Source organism: Pecten maximus, chromosome 16 (assembly GCF_902652985.1).
Source record: "Pecten maximus chromosome 16, xPecMax1.1, whole genome shotgun sequence".
Classification (NCBI taxonomy): domain Eukaryota; kingdom Metazoa; phylum Mollusca; class Bivalvia; order Pectinida; family Pectinidae; genus Pecten; species Pecten maximus.
The window spans coordinates 7,734,319-7,759,399 of NC_047030.1; the positions used below are offsets into that span (position 1 = coordinate 7,734,319).

General features: G+C 33.0%; 1 protein-coding gene across 1 annotated transcript; it reads right to left on the bottom strand.

The window, feature by feature from the left end:
* Positions 1–572: 572 nt before the first annotated feature.
* On the bottom strand, positions 573–17,030 carry LOC117314589. The gene is made up of 4 exons (XM_033868655.1): positions 16,556–17,030; positions 16,165–16,299; positions 2,024–2,473; positions 573–1,779 (listed from the first exon to the last, which is right to left on the bottom strand). The coding sequence occupies exons 1-4, from the start codon at positions 17,028–17,030 to the stop codon at positions 1,514–1,516; spliced, it is 1,326 nt and encodes a 441-aa protein (XP_033724546.1). The 3' UTR covers positions 573–1,513.
* Positions 17,031–25,081: the final 8,051 nt, after the last annotated feature.

Here is a 25,081-nt window from a genome sequence, read left to right on the forward strand (position 1 = left end):
ATAATTATATTGAATGATACATAACATACAAAACAACATTAATAATAATTATATTGAATGATACATAACATACAAAACAACACTATGTAATAATCATAATGAATGATACATAACATACAAAACAACACTATGTAATAATTATATTGAATGATACATAATAAACAAAACAACACTATGTAATAATTATATTGAATGATACATAACATACAAAACAACATTAATAATAATTATATTGAATGATACATAACATACAAAACAACACTATGTAATAATTATAATGAATGATACATAATATACAAAACAACTCTATGTAATATTTATATTGAATAATACATAACATACAAAACAACTCTATGTAGTAATTATATTGAATGATACATAACATACAAAACAACATTAGTAATAATTATATTGAATGATACATAACATACAAAACAACACTATGTAATATTTATATTGAATAATACATAACATACAAAACAACACTATGTAATAATTATAATGAATGATACATAACATACAAAACAACATTAGTAATAATTATATTGAATGATACATAACTTACACACAACTCTATGTAATAATTATAATGATGGTTACATATCATTCAAAACAACACTTTATAATTCGCCAGGAATGATCACGTGTATCATGACGTCACAAAAAGTAACATTGACAGACGGCGGGAAATTTGACATTGTAATGCGATAACTCTGCCTACCGGTTTTTATGGGGAAACCTTGAATTAGTAACGGAAATATAGGTATTTAACTACCTTTTTTGAGTGACATTGCCCTATAATTACAACAGGATTGCAGAATTATCACAACACGCGTCAGTGCTAAAATACAAAAACTGGAGACAGGCATATATCATTGTAATGTATCATATCAGCTAAATACATTATACAAATATATCATGGGTGCCTGTGCAATAATCCAGAATATCTGACATGATGCACTGGTAATCGACCGCTCTTCTATTGCACGAGGCCGAAGTACCAGTACTGAGGGTAAAATATTCTGAACTATTGCACAAACACCCATGATATACTTGTTTTATTTCATACTCACTAAAACACACTTAAAATCACTGAGATCTCGACTTTCCTGTTGGCATAGAAGTCGTCTAGTAGTATTGACATCTGACTTAGACGCTTGAAAGCGAGGAACTTAATTCCGAAACGTGATAGGTGTTCCATAGTTCGCACGTGACCGTAAAATAGTTCATAATATACATTATGCGTTTAGTTAAGGAACATCAAACTCATTATGTAATAAAAACTGTTATTTAACATTTTTTGCTTACTTTCTTTTTGGTTTCTGAAACACTTTTTGCATGGTGTGCAAAGCATAATAGTTTAAGTTAGTTAGCCTTCATCTTCTTTAAACATTAAACAGCACAAACAATCAGAACTCGAGGAGAATATACGTTATTGGGAGATCAAGTCTGCGTTTATTAAAATCACTATTTTTAAACTTTGTAATGCGTCTTCTTTTAGAAAAGAAAAAATCTACGGCTTGGTGAAATAATGACTTCCTTTATGTACATGACCTTGGCCTTCGGTGATATTATGGAACTTTAGCCCGTGACCTTGGCATGTCTCTTTCTCGTTGTTGTATACAAAGGACACGCACGAATTACTCCGTTTACAGGCCACAGCACACTGTCCGAGGTTATCAGCTGTCACAGACCACGTGATGTTGGCTGTCATGTTTATGTTCTGAAGTCCTGGTTTTACAGACCATTGAACATGTTGATAGCAGTGCAATGGTGGCCCTGAAATAAGAAAATTAATATTGAAAGACGCAATATATGTATGCTAACGGTAATCCTTCAGTTTCCATTCGAATGCATGGCAATAAAAAGACATTGGACATTATTCTTAAACATTCCAATTACTTATGATGCATGTTTATTATCATTCTAATTTGAGATTTAGATGCATTTTTATTTCAAATAAGAGAAATTTACTTTAAATGTACAATTATATTATGAATTTTCACGTATGTGAGATTCTTACGTTTAATTGGTATTTCCCATTCACCCGAGGCTTCGGATCCTGTCGTGATTCCAACATATCGTATTTGGTTTGGGTGTTGATCTGTGAAGGACAATAACGTGCCAACATTGAATGAGTTGCCACGCCCTACCGATATAACATTGTTCCGCCAGGATACCCAGAAACTCTTGTAGACGTTACAATCCACTATATTGCTCTCGAAATTATAAACGGAAGACGACGACCGAGGGGTTAATCTCGACTTGACATTTCCCCAACCACCTAGAACAAGGCCGTATGTGTAAGGTTCTCCGGTAGTGTTGAATAGTCCCACATGTACATCACTGCAAGCTTTCACCTGGAACGTAAAGTGTGCGAGGCAGTCCGGCACCGGCTGATAAACATATCCATATTGGGTCAAACTGATGTAGCTAAAAACACTTGGGGTGGCGATTCGGATGTTGGAAATCGCTGTGAATAGTAAAATAAAAAGGCATTAATTTAGTATAACGATTGACGGGCTAAGCATTATAAAACACCATGAATGAACCAGAAGTTATGGTGAGAAGGTAATAACAAAAGCAATTTTAAAAATAAATCATGCAAATTGAACCAGAATCCAGAGTCAAAGGACAACAGCATGAAAATGAAAATTCAATGAATATACGAAAGAACAAAAACTGAATTTAAAAAAATACAGACTCAGAGCCAAAGGAAAACAGTACAAACAAGAGAATCCAGTGAGCCTACAGCAACAGAAATCCAATACACAAAACAATATATACACTTAACCAGAATTTAATCAGATGAATATGGCATGGCTACATAACGGCTGGCAATCGTACAATTCGACAGATAATTGAGTCGAATGATGAATGAATACTTAACATTGTAAATGAACTTGATAAAGTAGGACTATCTTATCTCTGGCATGATACTGCAACTGATTGTTATACGTATAGTGTTATAGAAAATAGAATTAAGGATGTGTATCAGCAAGAAATCATTAATAGAATTAATGCTACATCACGAGGTGTAGTATATAAACATTTAGTCGATAATTTTTGTTTACAATTTTATCTAAGTAAGCCCATTGATAGTATTTATAAAAATTGTCTAGCTAAATTAAGACTTTCGTCACATAATTCAAATATAGAGTATGGCAGAAAACATAATGTTCCTAGGGCTAACAGATTGTGCGATTGTTGTAATTTAGAGGAAATTGAAGACGAGTATCATTTGTTACTACAATGTCCATTTTACTCTGATCTTCGTCAACAATATATTAAAAATTATTATTACAGAAAGCAAAGTGTTTTCAAATTAGTCAAATTATTAAGTGTGAATAATGTAAAAGAACTAAATAAAACTGGTAAATTTATCCATTTAGCTTTTAGAAAAAGGGCAGAAAAGGTTAATAGTTAAATATCATTTTGTTAAACTAATGAGATGTATAAGCTTACAATATCATGTTGAACACTCTCCGACCATGTAACTGTTTTATTGTATATCTATGCATTTCCATGTTGTTATTTTCACTTATGGGCCGATAGGTCCTTGGAATAAACTTGAATAAGAATAAGACCACATTTCAAATCCTGCCTATCTCAAAGAAAATGTTTCACTGACATAACTAATTGCCTTCTTTATTTTAATATATCATACATAACTACGATACTTTAAGTGGATATACCACGCACAAATGTATATATATAAGATAAATGATTGTTCGCGCACAGCGTTAGCGATAGCTTTACTAGAGTACATGTGAAATATCACGTGACTTATTGCGAATCTACATCACCTTATACCAAAATAGATATAAACATATATATTGCACTCATATTTTGCTCAGTTGTCATCGCTGTGAGCTTCGCAACTTGTAGATATGTACATATGTATGCAAAATAGATAAATATTGGTGGTTTGATCTCTTAATCTTCCGTATGCTGCATAAAATGATGGTTTTGTTTTATATTATTCATGTAGTTAGTATAATTGACATCCAAACTTAAATATTTCATCAACTACGTCTTCCCCCATGTTATTGACACCAGCGAATATCAAATCTGAGAACTACTTTTTATTTGAAAATGGTCACCTTTAGGTCGAAACAGGCCAAATTGCGTCATGTTCCTCTTTCATACGATCCAGCTAACATGTACATGTACTGTATGTACACCAAAAAGACAAAACAACTTAGAAATATATCAGAATACTCAATCTAATTAAAATCAGATGTACATTTGCATTTTGCACTACGCTACTCTCCGTATGAACATTTTTAGATACCAGATGTTGTTTAAGAATAACTTTGTGTTTAACCTTTTTCTATGATTATACTTTAAGATCCATAAAATGTATTTTTGTTAAACTAAACTTCATTACTTACGCTACAATTTACTCTTGATTTGATACTTACACAAGCAGAGAACAACTCAAGCAAGTGAATACGAAACATATTTTGTAAACGTTACATTACATTCTGCGAACGTTTCTGATGAAATAAATATGAGTTCCTTCTTATTCATCGTTATATTAAAAAAAAAAGATTGCAGGATTTCTTGTGTCCATGTTACGGGAGCGGGATCGCTGGCTGAGCGGGTTTGCTGGCCCGCCGGAGCGGGATCGCTGGCTGAGCGGGTTTGTAGGCCTTCCGGAGCTGAATCGCTGGCTGAGCGGGGTTGCTGCCTTGTCAGAGCGGAATCGCTGCGTGAGCGGGATCGCAGCGACATCGCTTGCGCGGGATTACGGCGGGATTGCAGCGGGGTTTTAAACCCCATCGCTCGACGGGCGCAAACGCGCTGTGAGCGTTTGAGTACCAAATCACCCTCCTCGTACTGTAGTACTACTGATTTGACAAGCATTTAGAGTCAACGACAACAGCAAAACCCACAAAATATAGAAACAAATACAGACTATCAAAGAATTCAGAATAAAAAATCAACAGCAGAAACTCACAAATGTAGAAAACATAGAATATATTGTAATTATTGGACAATCTATCCGAAAAAATAACAATTAATTAAAAAGTATTGATAATGAGCTTTGTTTATGCATGTAATTAATAAAACAGCTTTTCATAACGAAACTTCTGCTGAAATGGTCATATAAAGCATAATGTAGATATTTTCATATTATTCAAAATCATATTTACCTTTCACATTCCATAATGTAACAAGAATTAAAACAGTTGGAAACATCATCTTCATTATCTCAATGGTGTATTCTTTCGCTAAGGTTTTCCGCCCTTTGATTAGAATACGTATATTTTGATACCTATAGCGATAATATTAAGTTCCAGTGATAAAATGTGTCCACTGATGAAATATTTCTCCTCAAAAACGACCAGACTAAAGCATTATCTTTGGATAGAAATATTTTGTCTGACAAATTGAACATGCATATCTGCTGTGATGTTGATGCTATGGATACAGTCTTGTATATACCCCTTATGTGATGTGATGCCTACTCTAAAAATCAATAACAGAGACAGTGCTATTATTATATAATGACATCAGTGCAATTGCAATAGGTAATACAGTAAAACTGAATTGCTTCGAACATGCTTGAATCGAATAAATTGTAACATGTCAGCCATATTTTAATGCTATCACAAACTCACAGGAGCGTACGTGATTGGCTACACTTGGCTTTTGTTAGTCACTGTGTGTGTCAATGCACTGTCAAAATAAATTATGAAATGTCAACTTTTACATAACTAATGGGATAAAATAATACGGATATGCTTCATACAAAATATTTACGCCACACGTGTGCATTGTTTTAACGTGTGTGACGTGATCAGTGCTAATCAGAAATCAACATTTTTAATTTTCTGGATTATGTGCATATCTCATGTTTAATTCGTTAAAAGAATCATTATCGAACATGTACATGACAGACTACCGATGAATTTTGGTCATTTATGTTATTGCATATTTGTCTATATAAAAGCGCGGTTAAGTCGAACAATCGAATAAGTCGAATACCTCCTTTGTCCTTACGACTTCGGCTTATCCGTTTTTTACTGTACATGTTTTGCAAAATTCGAAGAATAACCTGATGATGATTCGCAGACACCCCAGAGTTTCTAATTACTTTGAAATATACTATCATGGTCCTTCGCAGAGGTCGAGTAAATATTCTTTCTGCTGACATCAGTAAAATGGATCGGTTTTGGCCGAAAGGACTTTCGCTGTCGGAAATGATACCCTTATAACCAATATTATGGTGATAACGGTAACGACAATGTTGATAATATGAAATATGAAAAAAACACTTGTCTAGTTGTGTAACCGTTTTTGACTCGGACGATGGCCATATAGCAATATTTAAACTTGTCTCTGACACTGGAGTCTGGCATATCAAACAGGTGTAGTTACCTAATTCGAGCTATGTGTCGGTGGTCTTCAACGATTACGTCACCAAATTAGATTCAGCGTGTGCTTTATTTTCTCTTCAAGGATCCATCATCATAATTGTGAGATTTCAACGCTCGCCTCAGTGGTTTGGTATACCAAACTAACAAAACTACCGAGTAGTCGGTTCACGACGTTGTTTGGATCGTCATCAACTGTTCGTGTTAATCTCTTCCATTGTTTCCGGCCCTTTACTTATGTACATTTCGACGACGATGTATCATCTTCAATACATTATCTTATTAATGATTCGGCAAAGTTTGACCTCATATCGAACTGTAATGTTGGTGGCCAAGCTTACTTAGCTGTATCCGATCATAGACACTGTCTTCTGTGATAAATCATTTGGAACTGAGTATTCTGTAGAGTGTTCTCAAATTTAACGTAATGTCTTTAAATAGTCTTCAGATGACACTACATCAGTAACTGAAGTTAATCAGGTGAACCTTCAACGCTGTGTTACAATGTCCAATCTCAACACTCTACAGTTATATCATTCATCAGACATTGACAGATATACGGACGTCTTGATTAAAGGTGTTCATGATGTCTCCTTATCCTAGCTTCAAAAGCGGAAATTCAAGAAGTTCGTTAAAGCTTACTGGCAAGGAGAACTGCAAGAGTTAAACCGTAACATGTGGCGACTGAGGTGTATCAGGGATAATGAAGGTCGTCCTCAGTGTCCATACTCTCGCCCATTCATTTTATATGAGGATGCAAAATGAAAATTTCGCCGTAAACATCGCAAGTTATCAGAACAATATTTGATTACCCTGAACTCTGATATAGAGGTCGCAGCTGATGTTAATCAGAAATCATTTTGGTATCTTTTTAAATCTCGCTCTGGCGGAGGATCTTAAGGTTCAGATGGAGCTAAACTTGCATTCGGCAACCAAACCGTCAGGGATCCTGTCGCGTTGGCATTGCACTGGGACGAGTACTTCACCGGCATTTACTTTCACTCTTCATACTGTTGTTTGGAGAATGACTTTAAACTTTCTTGCAAACGCCTTCCGCATGGAAAATATCCAGACTTAGATTATGTTATGTACGAAAACCTTATATACGCCTGTGATTCTTTGTTCGCTTTTGTCTATCTTCATTATTCAACGCATTTGCTAGAAATTGAAAATGTTCCTTCCTACCTAAAGTAATGTTTGATCTGCACTTCGTATGAGGAACCAAAACAGGATCCGAATAGTTATAGAGCGATTTCGCTGTTACCTGTCATAATAAAGGTGTACGAAAAACTTATTGTGCATGAAGTCATTGACTATGGAGCTAAACATGAAAGCAAGCTGTTCACATGTTTTCTTCCAATGCTTGTTATTGGTGAACTATGGTATTCACTAACCAGTTCGGATTGGCGTCGCTTTAAATTATTTCATCATTTACGTGCCAAATTGATTCAGGGGTTCCCTTTGAGAACTAGATCAGATTTCGCACTTGGTTTCATGGGGTTATCATCACTCCATCTTTATGTAGGACATTGCAAGCTTAGATTTTGGGTCGCATTGTGTGAAGCTAGCTGGGGGGGGGGGGGGGGGGGCGGAGGGGGGAGCTGCACGTCTAAAGAAATATTTTTATTGTGCTTGCATCGAAAGCCTCTTGGTGTGTACAGATTGAAAAAGAGATTCATTACTGACGTTTATGATATTCTTCACAAGTACAGTACAGTTTTAAAGATATTTTGTATGATTTCCTAATTTAGAACAGTTTCCCTCACAGTTCAAATTGACAATTTTGGTAGAACATGTTTTATAAGGTAAAAAATCATTTGTCTGTCAATTTCGGACGCATTGTTCTTCGATTTTTTTTTAATATTTCGAACTCATCATGCTTTGGCGCCATATGTCGTCTTGTCCTTTTCAAAATAGAACATGAGTTTAACAGGACGTGCAAAACTGTTGCTAAAATGTTGATAACTCCTCCAGATGGTGAGCTTTTATGGGCACATTGTAATGGTTTTGATAAGGATGCAGTTGCTCACTGTTTATTAGACAATATGTGGCCTTCGATCGAGCAGACAGAGATGCTCAAATGTCTAATTTATTGGGTGTCCCAAGTGAAGCTGTATATGCAGTATTTCAATATCATCATGATTGCCATTTTGTTCTGAATAGACACATAATATTACCTTTCAGTGAATGTTGTACGTTTGTTACATTTGTCTCAGCCAAATGAATAACAAAATAACATTCACTGCTGCTGATCCGTTTATTTTTCCCCGACATGGACGAGACAACAAGAAATAGACAAAACCCCTTCACTAACTGGTCATAGTTGTGTCAAAATATCGTCTACATATAATATGTATACGTTCCTGAGCAAAGGACCCCAGAGGATACTTCCTCGATGCTCTATACCGGCCGACTACGCTGTACCGCGAAAGTATTAGGGTTTTGTTAACCTACACAAGCACTTTTGCACGACATTCTCACCTATCACACCTGGACACATAACACTGCCAAATATAGACACACACTGACACTACCGACAGGTGGTAACATACCATATATGGGATTACACATCAACGTACGAACATTAACGAATACTAAACAGACAAGACACTGACAGTAAACTTTGGAGCTCGTGCACATGTGCTTAGCCATACAGATACAAGATAACTAATTAAATAATAATTTACCTAACACATATATCATATATATATACTTTGTTTCCCTGTGACACATTTTTTACAAACTGTCATTTACATAACTTGTTAAAATATGTAATCTAAGACTAGGTCATCATTGATGAATTTATGTTTTTTCATTCATAATACATTTTATTAATGATCCAATATATTTGTTAATGTTTGTCTGCACCTTTCGAATTTTAAAATATTTATCTACACTTATTCATTTTTCATTTTCATTGTACTCTTCATTATTTTGAAGGAAATAAAGAATTTAATGCATAATACGGGCATGCTTTATACAACATGTTTAAGCAACACGCATGTGCGTGTGTTTTCACGTGTGTGACGCTACCAGTGCTAATTAGACATTAGTCAAAAAGCCACAAATTGTTGGGATGACCCCCTGGAGTTGTGGTTCGGGGTCAAACTTTGGTAATATTGCTATAGAAGACTTGTATTTTTTAAAACTGTTGGTATCCTATCATAACCATATATAGCATTGCTGGATACCAAGAGATAAACACAATCCTATTGTAAAAATAGGGCCTGGGGTCTTTCCCTACCCATAGGAAATTGTTTCTAGTTTTAACTGTTAAACGAATTAGATTCAAATCTGATAAACATATACAGAATTGAGGTAAGATCCCTACCCTATAATAAAATATAGCATTGCTTGCAATCAAGAGATAAACACAACTTTTTTGAAAAAATATGCCAGGGGGTCTTTCTCCAACCTAGGGACGTTCTTTTTTGTGGTTTGAAACCGTTGAAGATCTTCACCTTCAAAACTTGTATAGCATTGTTTGGTATCAAGAGATAAACAAAAACAGTGATGTAAGATAGGCTTTGGTGTCATTCTCTACCCCTAGTGACTTAGTTTCTTTGTTGTATCTTTGAAATCGTTTAGATCCCAACTCTGTAACCATAAAAAGCAGAGGTTGGCATCTAGTGATTAATACAATCCCGATATAAAAAATACATGTAAGTCATTGGGGGTCTTTTCCCAGCCCGAGGGACCCAGTATCTTATATTTTTGAAACTGTTGAGATTCCCACTCCATAACCATATAAAGCATTATTGGTCATCAAGAGATAAACAATATCATGTTGTAAAAGTAGTCCATGGGGTCTTTCCCAACCCCTTTGTTACATCTTTGACACAGCTTAGATCTCCAACGCATCAACAAACATAACATTGCTGGCCATCAAGAGATAAACACAACTCTGATGTTCAAATAGGAAAGCGATATAGGCCCTCTGGACCTCTTGTGAATATTGTACCCATTCGGCATTGAAAGAGTGATCAAAAGACAGCCGGTCAGTGGCCAGACAAAACGTGACCGGTCCAGAATATAAGACACAGACATAATTATAACCTGTGATATGATGACGCTGCTATAACAAGGTAACCTGTGACAAAATGAACTAGCATGTCCACTTGTCACGGGCGTTATACTTACCCTAGCTTGTTTATACTTTTGATGAATTATAAAAAAAGAATTATTAAATGATTACTTTTACTTCATCCTTATTGGGGTTTTCGATACATTGAAAGAGGTCAAAAGTGAGTAAATGAAACCCTTTATCCACATCCTTTAATAAATTTCATACTTTTATATTAATTTCTCCTTTTCTTATTTTTTCCCTTATTCACTGTCTGCTTTTCATTTTCTGTACTTTATTTTCCTCGCTCGGTGCTTGTCAGCCGTCCTCATATGATATTGACGACTGTTAGGGCGTCGAATCCCTTACAATGATAACAAAGCTCTGTCTTCTACCAATTGGCACAGCATGCTTACTTGGCCATATGCATATTTCATCATATGTTTTAATCGATACAGTTGTATTGCTCGTACTTATGTACTATTTAGTAGTCGGAGGTACAGTTGTGAGATGTATACATCGTCCGCGGTGTGTTTGTATCGGGAAAATATGCAATTTCGTAAGATCAGACGATCAATATTGAGAAACAACATTAACTCTCTGCAAAGATATATACAAATATAATTTTGATGCATATTAACACGATTCTAAATTTTCATAACGTAAATATTCAAAGTAAGTAGGTATAATACCCAAAATCGTGATAATAAGCCGTGGCTTATTTTATTTTTATTTTTTCATTTAAGGAATCCTAGGCTTATTTCCGAGGCCGTCTTATATTTGACGTCAATGTTGTATCTAGTAAGGCGAGAAAGGCTTGTTCACGAGACCGTCCTACTTCTTAACCTTTCATCGGTAAAATTAATTTATGATCTATAAGTCGCAATATAACTCCATTCGTTGCTAAAAACAGATGAAATTAATGTTATGTGTCAGTCCTTGTAAGAATAGCAAGTGACAAGAAGTAGGTTTTTTAAAATTTGTTTTTTATTCGTTTTCAAAATTATTTACACAAGACATACAACGCATCAAAAACACAAAAGACAAGCAATACATCATAAATATATAGACATGCAATATATATTGTACTTAAATATAAATAAAACATGGATGTTGTTGTAAGTACAATTACTGATTGACAAAGATGTTAAATATGCTGTGATATCAGAGAATTCAATATCAATCATCATTAATTTATCAACACAACATCGATTGTATCTTTGTTTCTTGTGTTCTTATGTAGAATCAAGAATGTATTCGGTATGGATTCTCTATATATGTGACTCTGTGGCGATATATATGGCCACGAACTGGAGCACTGGCTGATCACACGACGCTATATAATTTCATTTTCTTAAATAGACTCTCAGATGGATAATCTGACATATATAATTCCATGAAGAATATTACAGAGACCATGTTTGTGTCATCTTTTTTCAAAACCGTTCAGAACATTTTAACATTGTTTGTAATCTATTTCTAAATTCATATCGACCACGATAGCTATCGATCAGACTTCGTATCAATCGCCCGTCGTGCGCACATTAGCGTGCACGATACAATCGCACATGTATTTCATTGTGCGCACATCCCACCACGGTAATATCATTGGAAATATTTCATTATTGTAACATTGGAGTGCCTATTTTGTAACACTAATACCACGCAATTGCTAAGAACATTCTTATTACCTGTTCCACACTCTTGAGTAACGAATTATCTTCTTTAAATCAACACATACTCAGGAATACCGAATCTATTTTAACTTATTAACATGATATTTCTGTAGTAGGAGTGGGAAAATGCTAAGAACATTCTGATTACTTGTTCCACACTCTTTAGGAACGAATTAACTTCTATATATCAACATATGCTATGGAATACCGAATAAACTTTGACATATTTACTCATAATATTTAGAACATACAATGTGATAGCATCAGCATCGTTGACAGGATTTCCTCCAAACATGGGGTGCATTCTGATTAATATGACTGAATGTCGTTCATTGTATAAATTGTAAAGAAAAAAAAATTGTACATCGCAGCCAAGCGTTAATATAATTTCGAAATTAAGAATTTGTTGGCTTTGTTGGTTGATACACAACATTATAAATAAATGTACATTTTTCTGTATTTGATACGGAATTATCAAAAGGATGGAAAATTAAAGCTTGCCCGTTCTCTTTTTAAAATGTTATGCTATATGAATGGTAATAACGAGTTAACAGAAAGATTTAGAAATTGAGGTTTTAAATTTGTCCACTATTGTAGGATTGTCCTTAACCATATATAACCATTCTATAAAAAGAAACCAACATTATGTATTAATAACAATGAATGATACATAACATACAAAACAACATTAATAATAATTATATTGAATGATACATAACATACAAAACAACATTAGTAATAATTATATTGAATGATACATAACATACAAAACAACATTAATAATAATTATATTGAATGATACATAACATACAGAACAACACTATGTAATAATTATATTGAATGATACATAACATACAAAACAACACTATGTAATAATTATATTGAATGATACATAACATACAAACAACATTAATAATAATTATATTGAATAATACATAACATACAAAACACCACTATATAATAATTATATTGAATGATACATAACATACAAAATAACACTATGTAATAATTATATTGAATGATACATAGCATACAAAACAACACTATGTAATAATTATATTGAATGATACATAACATACAAAACAACACTATGTAATAATTATATTGAATAATACATAACATACAAAAACAACACTATGTAATAATTATATTGAATAATACATAACATACAAAACAACACTATGTAATAATTATATTGAATGATACATAACATACAAAACAACATTAATAATAATTATATTGAATGATACATAACATACAGAACAACACTATGTAGTAATTATAATGAATGATACATAACATACAAAACAACTCTTTGTAATATTTATAATGAATGATACATAACATACAAAACAACACTATGTAATAATTACAATGAATAATACATAACATACAAAACAACACTATGTAATAATTATATTGAATGATACATAACATACAAAACAACTCTATGTAATAATTATAATGAATGATACATAACATACAAAACAACACTATGTAATAATTATATTGAATGATACATAACATGCAAAACAACACTATGTAATAATTATATTGAATGATACATAACATACAAAACAACACTATGTAATATTTACAATGAATAATACATAACATACAAAACAACATTAATAATAATTATATTGAATGATACATAACATACAGAACAACACTATGTAATAATTATATTGAATGATACATAGCATACAAAACAACACTATGTAATAATTATATTGAATGATACATAGCATACAAAACAACACTATGTAATAATTATATTGAATGATACATAACATACAAAACAACACTAGTAATAATTATATTGAATGATACATAACATACAAAACAACACTATGTAATAATTATATTGAATGATACATAACATACAAAACAACACTATGTAATAATTATATTGAATGATACATAACATACAAAATAACACTATGTAATAATTATATTGAATGATACATAGCATACAAAACAACACTATGTAATAATTATAATGAATCTACATAGCATACAAAACAACATTATGTAATAATTATATTGAATGATACATAACATACAAAACAACACTATGTAATAATTATAATGAATGATACATAACATACAAAACAACACTATGTAATAATTATAATGAATGATACATAACATACAAAACAACACTATGTAATAATTATAATGAATGATACATAACATACAAAACAACACTATGTAATAATTATATTGAATGATACATAATATACAAAACAACACTATGTAATAATTATAATGAATGATACATAACATACAAAACAACACTATGTAATAATTATATTGAATGATACATAATATACAAAACAACACTATGTAATAATTATATTGAATGATACATAACATACAAAACAACATTAATAATAATTATATTGAATGATACATAACATACAAAACAACACTATGTAATAATCATAATGAATGATACATAACATACAAAACAACACTATGTAATAATTATATTGAATGATACATAATATACAAAACAACACTATGTAATAATTATATTGAATGATACATAACATACAAAACAACATTAATAATAATTATATTGAATGATACATAACATACAAAACAACACTATGTAATAATTATAATGAATGATACATAATATACAAAACAACTCTATGTAATATTTATATTGAATAATACATAACATACAAAACAACTCTATGTAATAATTATATTGAATGATACATAACATACAAAACAACATTAGTAATAATTATATTGAATGATGCATAACATACAAAACAACACTATGTAATATTTATATTGAATAATACATAACATACAAAACAACACTATGTAATAATTATAATGAATGATACATAACATACAAAACAACATTAGTAATAATTATATTGAATGATACATAACATACACACAACACTATATAATAATTATAATGAATGATACATAACATACAAAACAACTCTATGTAATAATTATAATGATGGTTACATATCATTCAAAACAACACTTTATAATTCGCCAGGAATGATCACGTGTATCATGACGTCACAAAAAGTAACATTGACAGACGGCGGGAAATTTGACATTGTAATGCGATAACTCTGCCTACCGGTTTTTATAGGGAAACCTTGAATTAGTAACGGAAATATAGGTATTTAACTACCTTTTTTTGAGTGACATTGCCCTATAATTACAACAGGATTGCAGAATTATCACAACACGCGTCAGTGCTAAAATACAAAAACTGAAGACATGCATATATCATTGTAATGTATCATATCAGCTAAATACATTATACAAATATATCATGGGTGCCTGTGCAATAATCCAGAACATTTGACATGATGCACTGGTAATCGACCGCTCTTCTATTGCACGAGGCCGAAGTACCAGTACTGAGGGTAAAATATTCTGAACTATTGCACAAACACCCATGATATACTTGTTTTATTTCATACTCACTAAAACACACTTAAAATCACTGAGATCTCGACTTTCCTGTTGGCATAGAAGTCGTCTAGTAGTATTGACATCTGACTTAGACGCTTGAAAGCGAGGAACTTAATTCCGAAACGTGATAGGTGTTCCATAGTTCGCACGTGACCGTAAAATAGTTCATAATATACATTATGCGTTTAGTTAAGGAACATCAAACTCATTATGTAATAAAAACTGTTATTTAACATTTTTTGCTTGCTTTCTTTTTGGTTTCTGAAACACTTTTTACATGGTGTGAAAAGCATAGTAGTTTAAGTTAATTAGCCTTCATCTTCTTTAAACATTAAACAGCTCAAACAATCAGAACTCGAGGAGAATATACGTTATTGGGCGATCAAGTCTGCGTTTATTAAAATCACTATTTTTAAACTTTGTAATGCGTCTTCTTTTAGAAAAGAGAAAATCTACAGCTTTGTGAAATAGTGACTTCCTTGATGTAGATGACCTTGGCCTTCCGTGATGCTTTGGAACTTTAGCCCGTGACCTTGACACATATTTTTCTTGTTGTTATATACAAAGGACACGCATGAATTACTTCGTTTACAGGCCACAGCACACTGTCCGAGGTTATCAGCTGTCACAGACCACGTGATGTTGGCTGTCATGTTTGTGTTCTGATCTCCTGGTTTTACAGACCATTGGACATATTCATAGCAGTGCAATGGTGGACCTGAAATAGGAACACAGATATGGAAAGATACAATATATGTATGATAACGGTAATCCTTTATTTTCGGTTTGAATGCACTGCTATAAAAAACATTGAACAGGGTTCTTAAACATTCCAATTACTCAAAAACTGATTATGATGCATGTATTTTACCATTCTTATTGAAGAATTCTGTTTGATTTGCAGTTTCATTTAAGATAAGATAAACAAACTGAAGATGTTTCACAATTTATTTTCCCGTATGTGATATTCTTACGTTCACTTGGTATTTTCCATTCACCATAGGCACCGTATCCTGTCGAAATTCCAACATAACGTATTTGATTTGGGTGTTGATCTGTGAAGGACAATAACGTGCCAACATTGAATGAGTTGCCACGCCCTGCCGATATAATGTTGTTCCGCCAGGATACCCAGAATCTCTTGTAGACGTAACAATTCACTACATTGCTCTCGAAATTATAAAGGGAAGAGGACGACCGAGTCCTTAATATTGACTTGACATTTGTCCAACCACCTAGAACAATTTCGTATGTGTAAGGTTCTCCAGCAGTGTTGAAAAGTGCCACATGCACATTATGACAAGATTTCACCTGGAACGTAAAGTGTGCGAGGCAGTCCGACACCGGCTGATAAACATATCCATATTGGGTCAAACTGATGTAGTTATAAACATTTGGGGTGGCGATTCGGATGTTGGAAATCGCTGTGGATAGTAAAATAAAAGGCATTTATTTAGTGTAACGATTGACGGGCTAAGTATTATAAAACACCATGAATGAACCAGAAGTTATGGTGAGAAGGTAATAACAAAAACAATTTTAAAAATAAGTCATGCAGATTGAACCAGAATCCAGAGTCAAAGGACAACAGCATGAACATTCAATGAAATTGCAAAAGACCAACAAAACAATACAGACTCAGAGCCAAAGGAAAACATCGATAACAGGAGAATTTATTGAACTTACAACAGCAGAAACACACAAAACAATATAAAACCTAACCAGAATTTAATGATGAATATAAAACATTTTGAAAAGTACTACATAGAATAAAAATTGAATGCAGAGTTACAAGATAACAGAAGAAGTCTCAAAATATTTAGACAAAATTATAGACTTAACCACAATCCAAAGTCAGAGGACAACAGCATAAACAGAAAATAAGAACTCAAATTGCCCATGATAAAACTTGAATTCAGAGTCAAAAGAGACAGCAGAAACCCATTCAATATAGAAAATATATGGATTCAACAATAAGTCACACTAAAAAACGACAGAATTTCATATAATAGGTAGAAACTATTGATTTGACAAGCATTTATAGTCAACAACAACAGCAAAACCCACAAATATATAAACAAATACAGACTATCGAAGAATTTAGAATAAAAATCAACAGCAGAAACTCACAAATTGTAGAAAACATAGAATATTAAATGTTTTCTACATTTTGTAATGCCTCGATAATTTATCCGAAAAAATATCAATTAATTAAAAAGTATTGGTAATGATCTTTGTTAATGCCTGTATTTAATTAAACATTATTCAATATTATATTTACCTTTCACATTCCATAATGTAACAAGAATTAAAACAGTTGGCAACATCATCTTCATTATCTCAATGGTGTATCCTTTCGCTAAGGTTTTCCGTCCTTTTAATAGAATGCGTATAATTTAGTACCTATAGCGATAATATAAAGTTCAGACGAAAAAAAAGGCGTCCAGTGATAAAATGTGTCCACTTAAAAAACGTTTCCACTCAAAAACGACTAGACCTGAGCATTATCTTTGGATAGAGTTTTCTTGTCTGACAAATTGAGCATGCATATCTGCCGTGATGTTGCCGTTATGGATTAAGTCTTTTATATACCACTGATGCGATGTGATACCTACTATACAAATCAATAAGCGAGACGATGATATTATTGTTTAATGACTTCGGAGCAAATACAAGAGGTAATACAGTAAACTTGATAGTGTCAAACATGCTTAAATCGATGAGGTAAATGTTCTGTTTTATCCCAATTTTTCACCTTTATTTTAGTAAATTAAGATGCTTTGAATAACGTAAATGGGAATAGTGCGGTTGTATCGAATATATATGATTCTCCGTCCATTCTTAACTGTACCAAAATATCCGTGTTTGTGTCGAACATTTTGAAGAACAAATCTGCAAGACAGTTATGTTTATTATCCTTCAACGCGAACTATCTTAGATTGTAATGCAATATATGTCGAGGTTCCTTCTTATATGATTGCTAAACCACAGACATGGTCATCCTATAAGTACCATAATACATACATTCTTGTTGGCATTAGTCCGAATGGAGTAATTGCACTTGTTTCTGATTTGTGGGGAGGTAGAGTGTCGCATAAACAAATAACAAAAGAAAGTGGTGTGCTAACATTGTTAGAATCAGGTGATAATGTTATGTGTGATCGAGGGTTTAGAATCCAAGATATTCTTCCTAAAGGCGTAACTTTGAACATTTCACCTTTAAAACTTAATAAGAAACACCTTCCGGTGAAGAAGGTAGAGGAATTAATGAAAATAGGTTGTGTAAGAATTCATGTTGAAAGGGCAATTGGTCGGATTAAGAACTTTCACATTTTTGATGGTATTATATGTACCTTTAAGTTTGAAACATATATCAAACCAGATATTTACAGTCGTTTCATGCTTAACAAATGTTTTACCACCTTTGGTTCCTCCAGTTACTTGTACAAATGATATTTATAACATAGAATGAGTAACTCTCCATTACCTGTAGTGTATACTATTCAGTTTATACAGGTAACTATCAATGAACATTCATGTACATGAAATGAATCGTAAAGATGATGTTCTTTGCAGAATTTTGCATACATGGTACATTTTACGATGTACTTAGTGTATAGATATATGCTTCACAAACATCTTTTGTCCAGCTGAACTAACAGATAGTATTTCTTGGTTATATTTCAAATTCTAGTGGTCTGGCATATGTTGTAAAAAGTAGGATGTTACACAAATTATACAATTCTTTGTCAGTTAGGTTACCGAATTATTTTAATGTCATATCTTACATGTTTTGCTTTTTTTTCATTTTTTGTATTATGAATGGCCCCTTTGGACCACTAGTTCAGACCACCTGTGTGGCTCTAATTAATATTTAGGGTGGAATTGGTCACTAAGGCCACCACTATTGCATGTGTATAAGTAATAATTACGACACGTGCGTGTTATGTTGGTATTGTTTTGTTGTTATACATGTATTTATACTGATGGGCTGTAAGGCCTTAAGTTAATTAAAAATTGAATTGAATTCCAAAATTTTGATAATACACTGTATTTATTTGCTCATCTGATCATGAGAAAATAGAAACTTTTGAATTTTAATTGAGGCCATTCAAGCACCTCACTTTGAAAACATAATTAAGGTAAAGCGTACCTCATGCTAGAAATGTACTAAAAGATGTGGGTATAATTATGTAATTATCTTATTGGTCTCCACATTACGTTTTGAAATTTTGTCATTGTAAAATTTTGAAGTTACAAGATTATTAGTTTGAGAAATTATGGTAATATTAATCAATAATATATATATATATATATCACTATGTATTATAATTTATCGTTTTACTAAATCTTTTGTGGTACTTTTTACCTTAGATTATCAATACTATAACATACACCATATAGCATATGTGTAGTTAAACAATTCAAAATGTAGAACGTTCTATTACTTGTATATATAGTTCGTCATTACAAGGGCCCTCGGTACAACATGAATCACCGAAATGTATCTGCAACAAGGCTTTCGATAACCCGCTGATTAGTAAAGCCCTCAATGACAATGAGCAGAATACATTTCCTATTCAAACCATGAGCAGTGGCCTAACTATTTAACTACTTGGAAGTGTTTATTTAGAAATAACTTCATTTATCTAATTTAACTGCTTAGAAAGTTGTTTTCAAATGAAATGATTATAACTATCCATGTTGGTATTACTAATAAAGGTCTCTTTTTTCCCCTCAGATTCTCAATCTTCTTCTTCAAATCCGTATGAAGAGGTAATCCCCACTTTACCATTCGTTCTATTAATTCCGGCAAGAATGCCAATCGACAGAAACTTCTATCTTTGGTAAATACATAGAGTACCAATTATCTTTCTGGAATGGGATCCTTTCAACATGGATGGGAATTTCTTTTCCAAACAACACTACTAAATTAACAAATTGTACCTTCGTTGGGAATAACTGTATATCGAAATAATTATTGTGTTTTAATACAGTTTGAGTTCTCCTTTGTCGCACTCCTTTTCACCCCATTCTGTTTATTAGCTTTTCCATAAGTCAATCATTTTGATTGTAGATCATCCTCGTATAACATGCAATTCAGCAATCATTGTAGGGAAAAGACACACTTGATCACCTGTCCTACATGAAATGCAGTTATTTTTTCCGCAAGTCTATCCATAGGTCATGCCTGCCTGATCTCTGGTGTTTTTCTCGACAAGTTTAATCACTTTTGGATTAATTGTTTCGTTTGCGATGATGAGATCTACAAATGATTTGATAAAATCCTCATCAATTTCACGATCATCCGGAATGTCAATATTTTCCTCCACAATATAATGAAGGTTTGAAATCTCATTATCATTACCACTTTCATTTTGTAGGTTAATTTCTGACTCGTCAATAATTTGCGATGATGTCTCAATAAAATGGCTCAAATTCAATATATTGACTGGCTTCTGGACCCTGCACAGTACCATTTTTTTCCTCGTAGAAAAGAAAAAATCCGATAGATGGGGCACAATCATGCAAATTGCTACACAATGTGCTAAATTCATGTACATTCAAATGCCGGTCTTGTGGCGCACGGGGTTCATAGACAGAGTTTTCAGAATGACTACGACTGACTTTCGTTTCGTGGATGACCGTAATACAGTGGAAGAGTTTCGTTACTGAAGTATGAAATCGTGGTCAGTCATTCATTCTCACTACTGATATTTAACTCATTACATTTTCTGTTCTTATAGCAAATATGGCCGACACATCAGACTTGCTAAGTATCATTTCACGTCACCTTTTTATGCATTTCAAACCTTATGAAATAGAAACAATGTACATGGTAATGCTGAGATATTAACCTTCCGTTATTATTTCAGTTTACAACGTGCAACAATTTGTTTATTTACTATGATTTAAGTGCTAATAGAATATTTTACATGTAGGCGAACGACAGCGAAACGAACGCAGGTAAACATTGAAGCTTTTATAAATTCGTTCATTTTGTATTTTGTGTGTTTGTTTATTCATACTTGAAAATTACCATTTGGTTTTGTTGCGTTCGTTTGCAGTTAGCAAATGATACATACATCTATTGTATGTGTGACATTTAGTATATATATTCCCATCGATGCATAGTATTGAAATTATACTATACATTAAAATATATAGGCTATTCGCCAAGTATAATAACGAAAATATTACAATGACAACGTTTTACCAGACATTTCAGTTATTTGATTCTATGTGTATACGGTATATAAATCTAGTCCCGAGTTCCTCTGGCCCTTACACCAGACTAAGACATTCTTACATATCACAGTTTTGCTGTTATCCGAGTTTTCCTCTGACCCGAACACCGAACCTCAACATTCCTTCGGATAATTGTCTGGAGTTGCCCTAGCTTGGTCCGCTTCTGACACCAACTGTTAGACATAAGGATATATTTGTGGCGGAAGTCCAATTCCTGGGGCCTAAACAGGCATCCGTCCGTTAGGATACCCAATTCTTATGTCAGGGTCTTTCTGATACATGTAGTATACTCATCATGGTTAATAAAACTCATGATGACGTCACTTATATCAATTGGTTACTATTTAATATTGTTTCTTTTTATTGTTTTGGAATGTTTATGTTTGATAGTGCAACAGTGAACTAATAACAAATATGCCAGTATTATGACTTGCTTATTCATGAAATTACTTACCTGGAACAAATGAGTAAATTATTGATTTTGTTTTCTGTTGTAATTTTAGAGTGTAAACTGTTTACTGAATGAATATACTGCAAGTGTGCAATTCTATATTGTTTCAATTATATCGATATGTACTTGTATCTTCTTATGTTACGTAAACTGGGTAGTCACCAGCTGCTATGATATTAGTTTTCAATATTTGATACAGTGTCTTATAAATTTCAAAGCCGAAGTGTCAATTATAAACTCAACGAATCAAACAACAATCGGTGTCCAACATAAACGAAGGTATTGCATGTATATGTTCATCAATTTACAGAAATGCACGGAATTAAAGGTTCTTTCTTGGCATATTACGGTCATCATTACGGTCATCCCTTTCAATTACGGTCATCTCGGAGATTTTTTCCAACGCTTCTTACGTTAAAATGGGTTATTGTCAAGAATATATTATATGATATTTCGAAACAGCATGTTAAAATCTTCCTACGGCTCGCCTCAGAAACTTTTCAATGTTATCGTAAACTAGCAAACTCGGTAAAAAACCGAAACTCACCGATTTCGCCGGCATCCATCTTTGATGACCGTAGTATATATTACGGTCACCACTGTGTACACAGTGAAACTAGGCGTAAGATTTTTGCTTTTTATAACACGCCCCCTTCATATCTTTGTCACCAACCTTCTCAGTTCTCTCCACTAAATATTCATACAGCTGATGGAAATTGAAATTGCACAGCTTTGTAAAGCATCTGTCCACGATTTACCTTTACCTCTGGAATACAACGCGTCATTATCGACGTCTCCTTCACAATCTAACAGTGGATCAAAACTTAAACTGTCAATCAAATCATCACCGACATTGGCGCTTTCTAACCGGGATTTTAAAGCGATGCAACTGGTAACAAGCATATTTTTATTTCCGGTAATGGTTTCCTGATAATACCGCAATGTATTTTCAGGTCGGGGACTTTCAGTTTTCGCAAACTTTCGGTATCGGTGTCACGTAGTAGCAATTCAACGTCAACCTCAGCGTCAAGAGACGCCATTTTGCCTTCATCAATATCAACACCGATTGCCACGTTTTCGAATCGAAACTCTCCTTTACTATCGTTTTGAAAGGTGGTGTGAAACTAGCGTATAAAGCCATAACATGCAATTTTGTAAGGTAAGAAGATTCGATTTAACTCTTGTATTTTTATTTCATTTTGGAAAAAAATCATTCCTTTGAGTTTCCGTTTTCAGTTTGATGGTCGTCTCCAATTACATGTCAGCCATGTTCTAATGCTATCTTAAACTGATAGCAGCGTACGTGATTTGCTACATGTCGCTTTTGTTAGGTGGTTTGTGGGTCAGTGCTCAATGAACTATTTGAATAAATTATGAAATATCCACTTTAACATTAGTTATGGGGTAGAATAATATGGATAGGTTTTATAAAACAATGTTTACGCAAAACGCATGTGCTTTGTATTGACGTGTGTGACGTGACCAAGTACTAATCAGACAACATTTGTATTTTTTTTTTATTATGTGCATAATATAAAATAAAATGTTTAATTCATGAACAAATCATTATCGGACATGTGCCTGACACACAACCGATAAATTTGGGTCATTTATGTTATTGGATATTGCCTACATACAAACACGGTTTAGTCGAACCACCTGATAAGTCGAATTTGTTCCTTGGTCCCTACGACATCGGTTTAACCGTTTTTTACTGACCGTGTTTTGCATCATTCGAAGAATGTCTGAATGTTTCGTGTTTAATGCTTTAAACGTACTTTGGAATGGAATAGAGAATAACCATGAAATAAGATCCCATGACCCTTCGCAGACACCCTGAAGTATCTAATTACTTTGAAACATAATCTCATGGTCCTTCGCAGACACTCTTGATTTTATAATCTCATGATCCTTTGCGATCACTCTGGAGTATCTAATTACTTTGAAATATAATATCATGATATTCAGCACATACCCTAAAATGATAAAAAAAATAACATTTAATTATTAACGTTTGTAGATGCATAGATTGTGAACTTCAATCATTATTAAGTGATTTCTATACAGAAGCTATCTGTATTTCATCAACGTAGTTTATAGCATATAATCCTTCCTGCTTTGTGTTCCTGCCTTAGATTGATCCGAGTTTCTCCTCTTCGATTAATATTGTAGGCTTGGCGTGCATTGATATTAGATTTCTAGGAAAGTGGAACTAAGCATCATTTAATTATTTAATTTTCTCACTGTATTAGACCATCTAAATTTATCCCATATTCAAATACTGCTTCTGGAGTTATTTTGTGTTATATGTATTATTCCTAGGTTTTTAAGACAAGTGTTATAATTAATCAATCGGTTGTATCCCTTATAATGATTCTGAATTAATGGCATAATACTTTCCGCTAGCATACATATATTGTTAACAGCTGAACTTACATTTGCATTAGTAAAGCGTATAGTTACATATATTAGGTTTCAAATTTAGAATTTCCCATGTGTCGTATTTATATGGTTCAACAGTATTACTTACTCAATAGAATATTCTGAATCTATCTCGTACAGCATTACTGTATCATTCATGCATGTATCGTACTTAAGTAGACTATTTGTCCGCGACGCTTAATTATCTACTTTGTACAATTACCTTTTTTTCACGCTATCCGCGTGACAGAGTGAATAAATCTGAAATCAGATATGCAGGTTACGTTGTAATACGTAACATCCTTATATTGTCCACTTATCCCCCTTCCCCTTCTGCATTTACTTCGTGTTTCCCCCTCTTTGTGTCTTCTTGATTTCC

Excerpts from the sequence above, each read along its gene's own strand:
- LOC117314589 (XM_033868655.1), bottom strand. The coding sequence starts at position 17,030 with ATGCCTTTTATTTTACTATCCACAGCGATTTCCAACATCCGAATCGCC. Across the intron at positions 2,474-16,164 it reads TGCTGTGGCCTGTAAACGAA|CGATTTCCAACATCCGAATC; the intron begins GTAATTCATGCG and ends TACTATTCACAG. Across the intron at positions 1,780-2,023 it reads ATGGGAAATACCAATTAAAC|GGCCACCATTGCACTGCTAT; the intron begins GTAAGAATCTCA and ends TTCTTATTTCAG.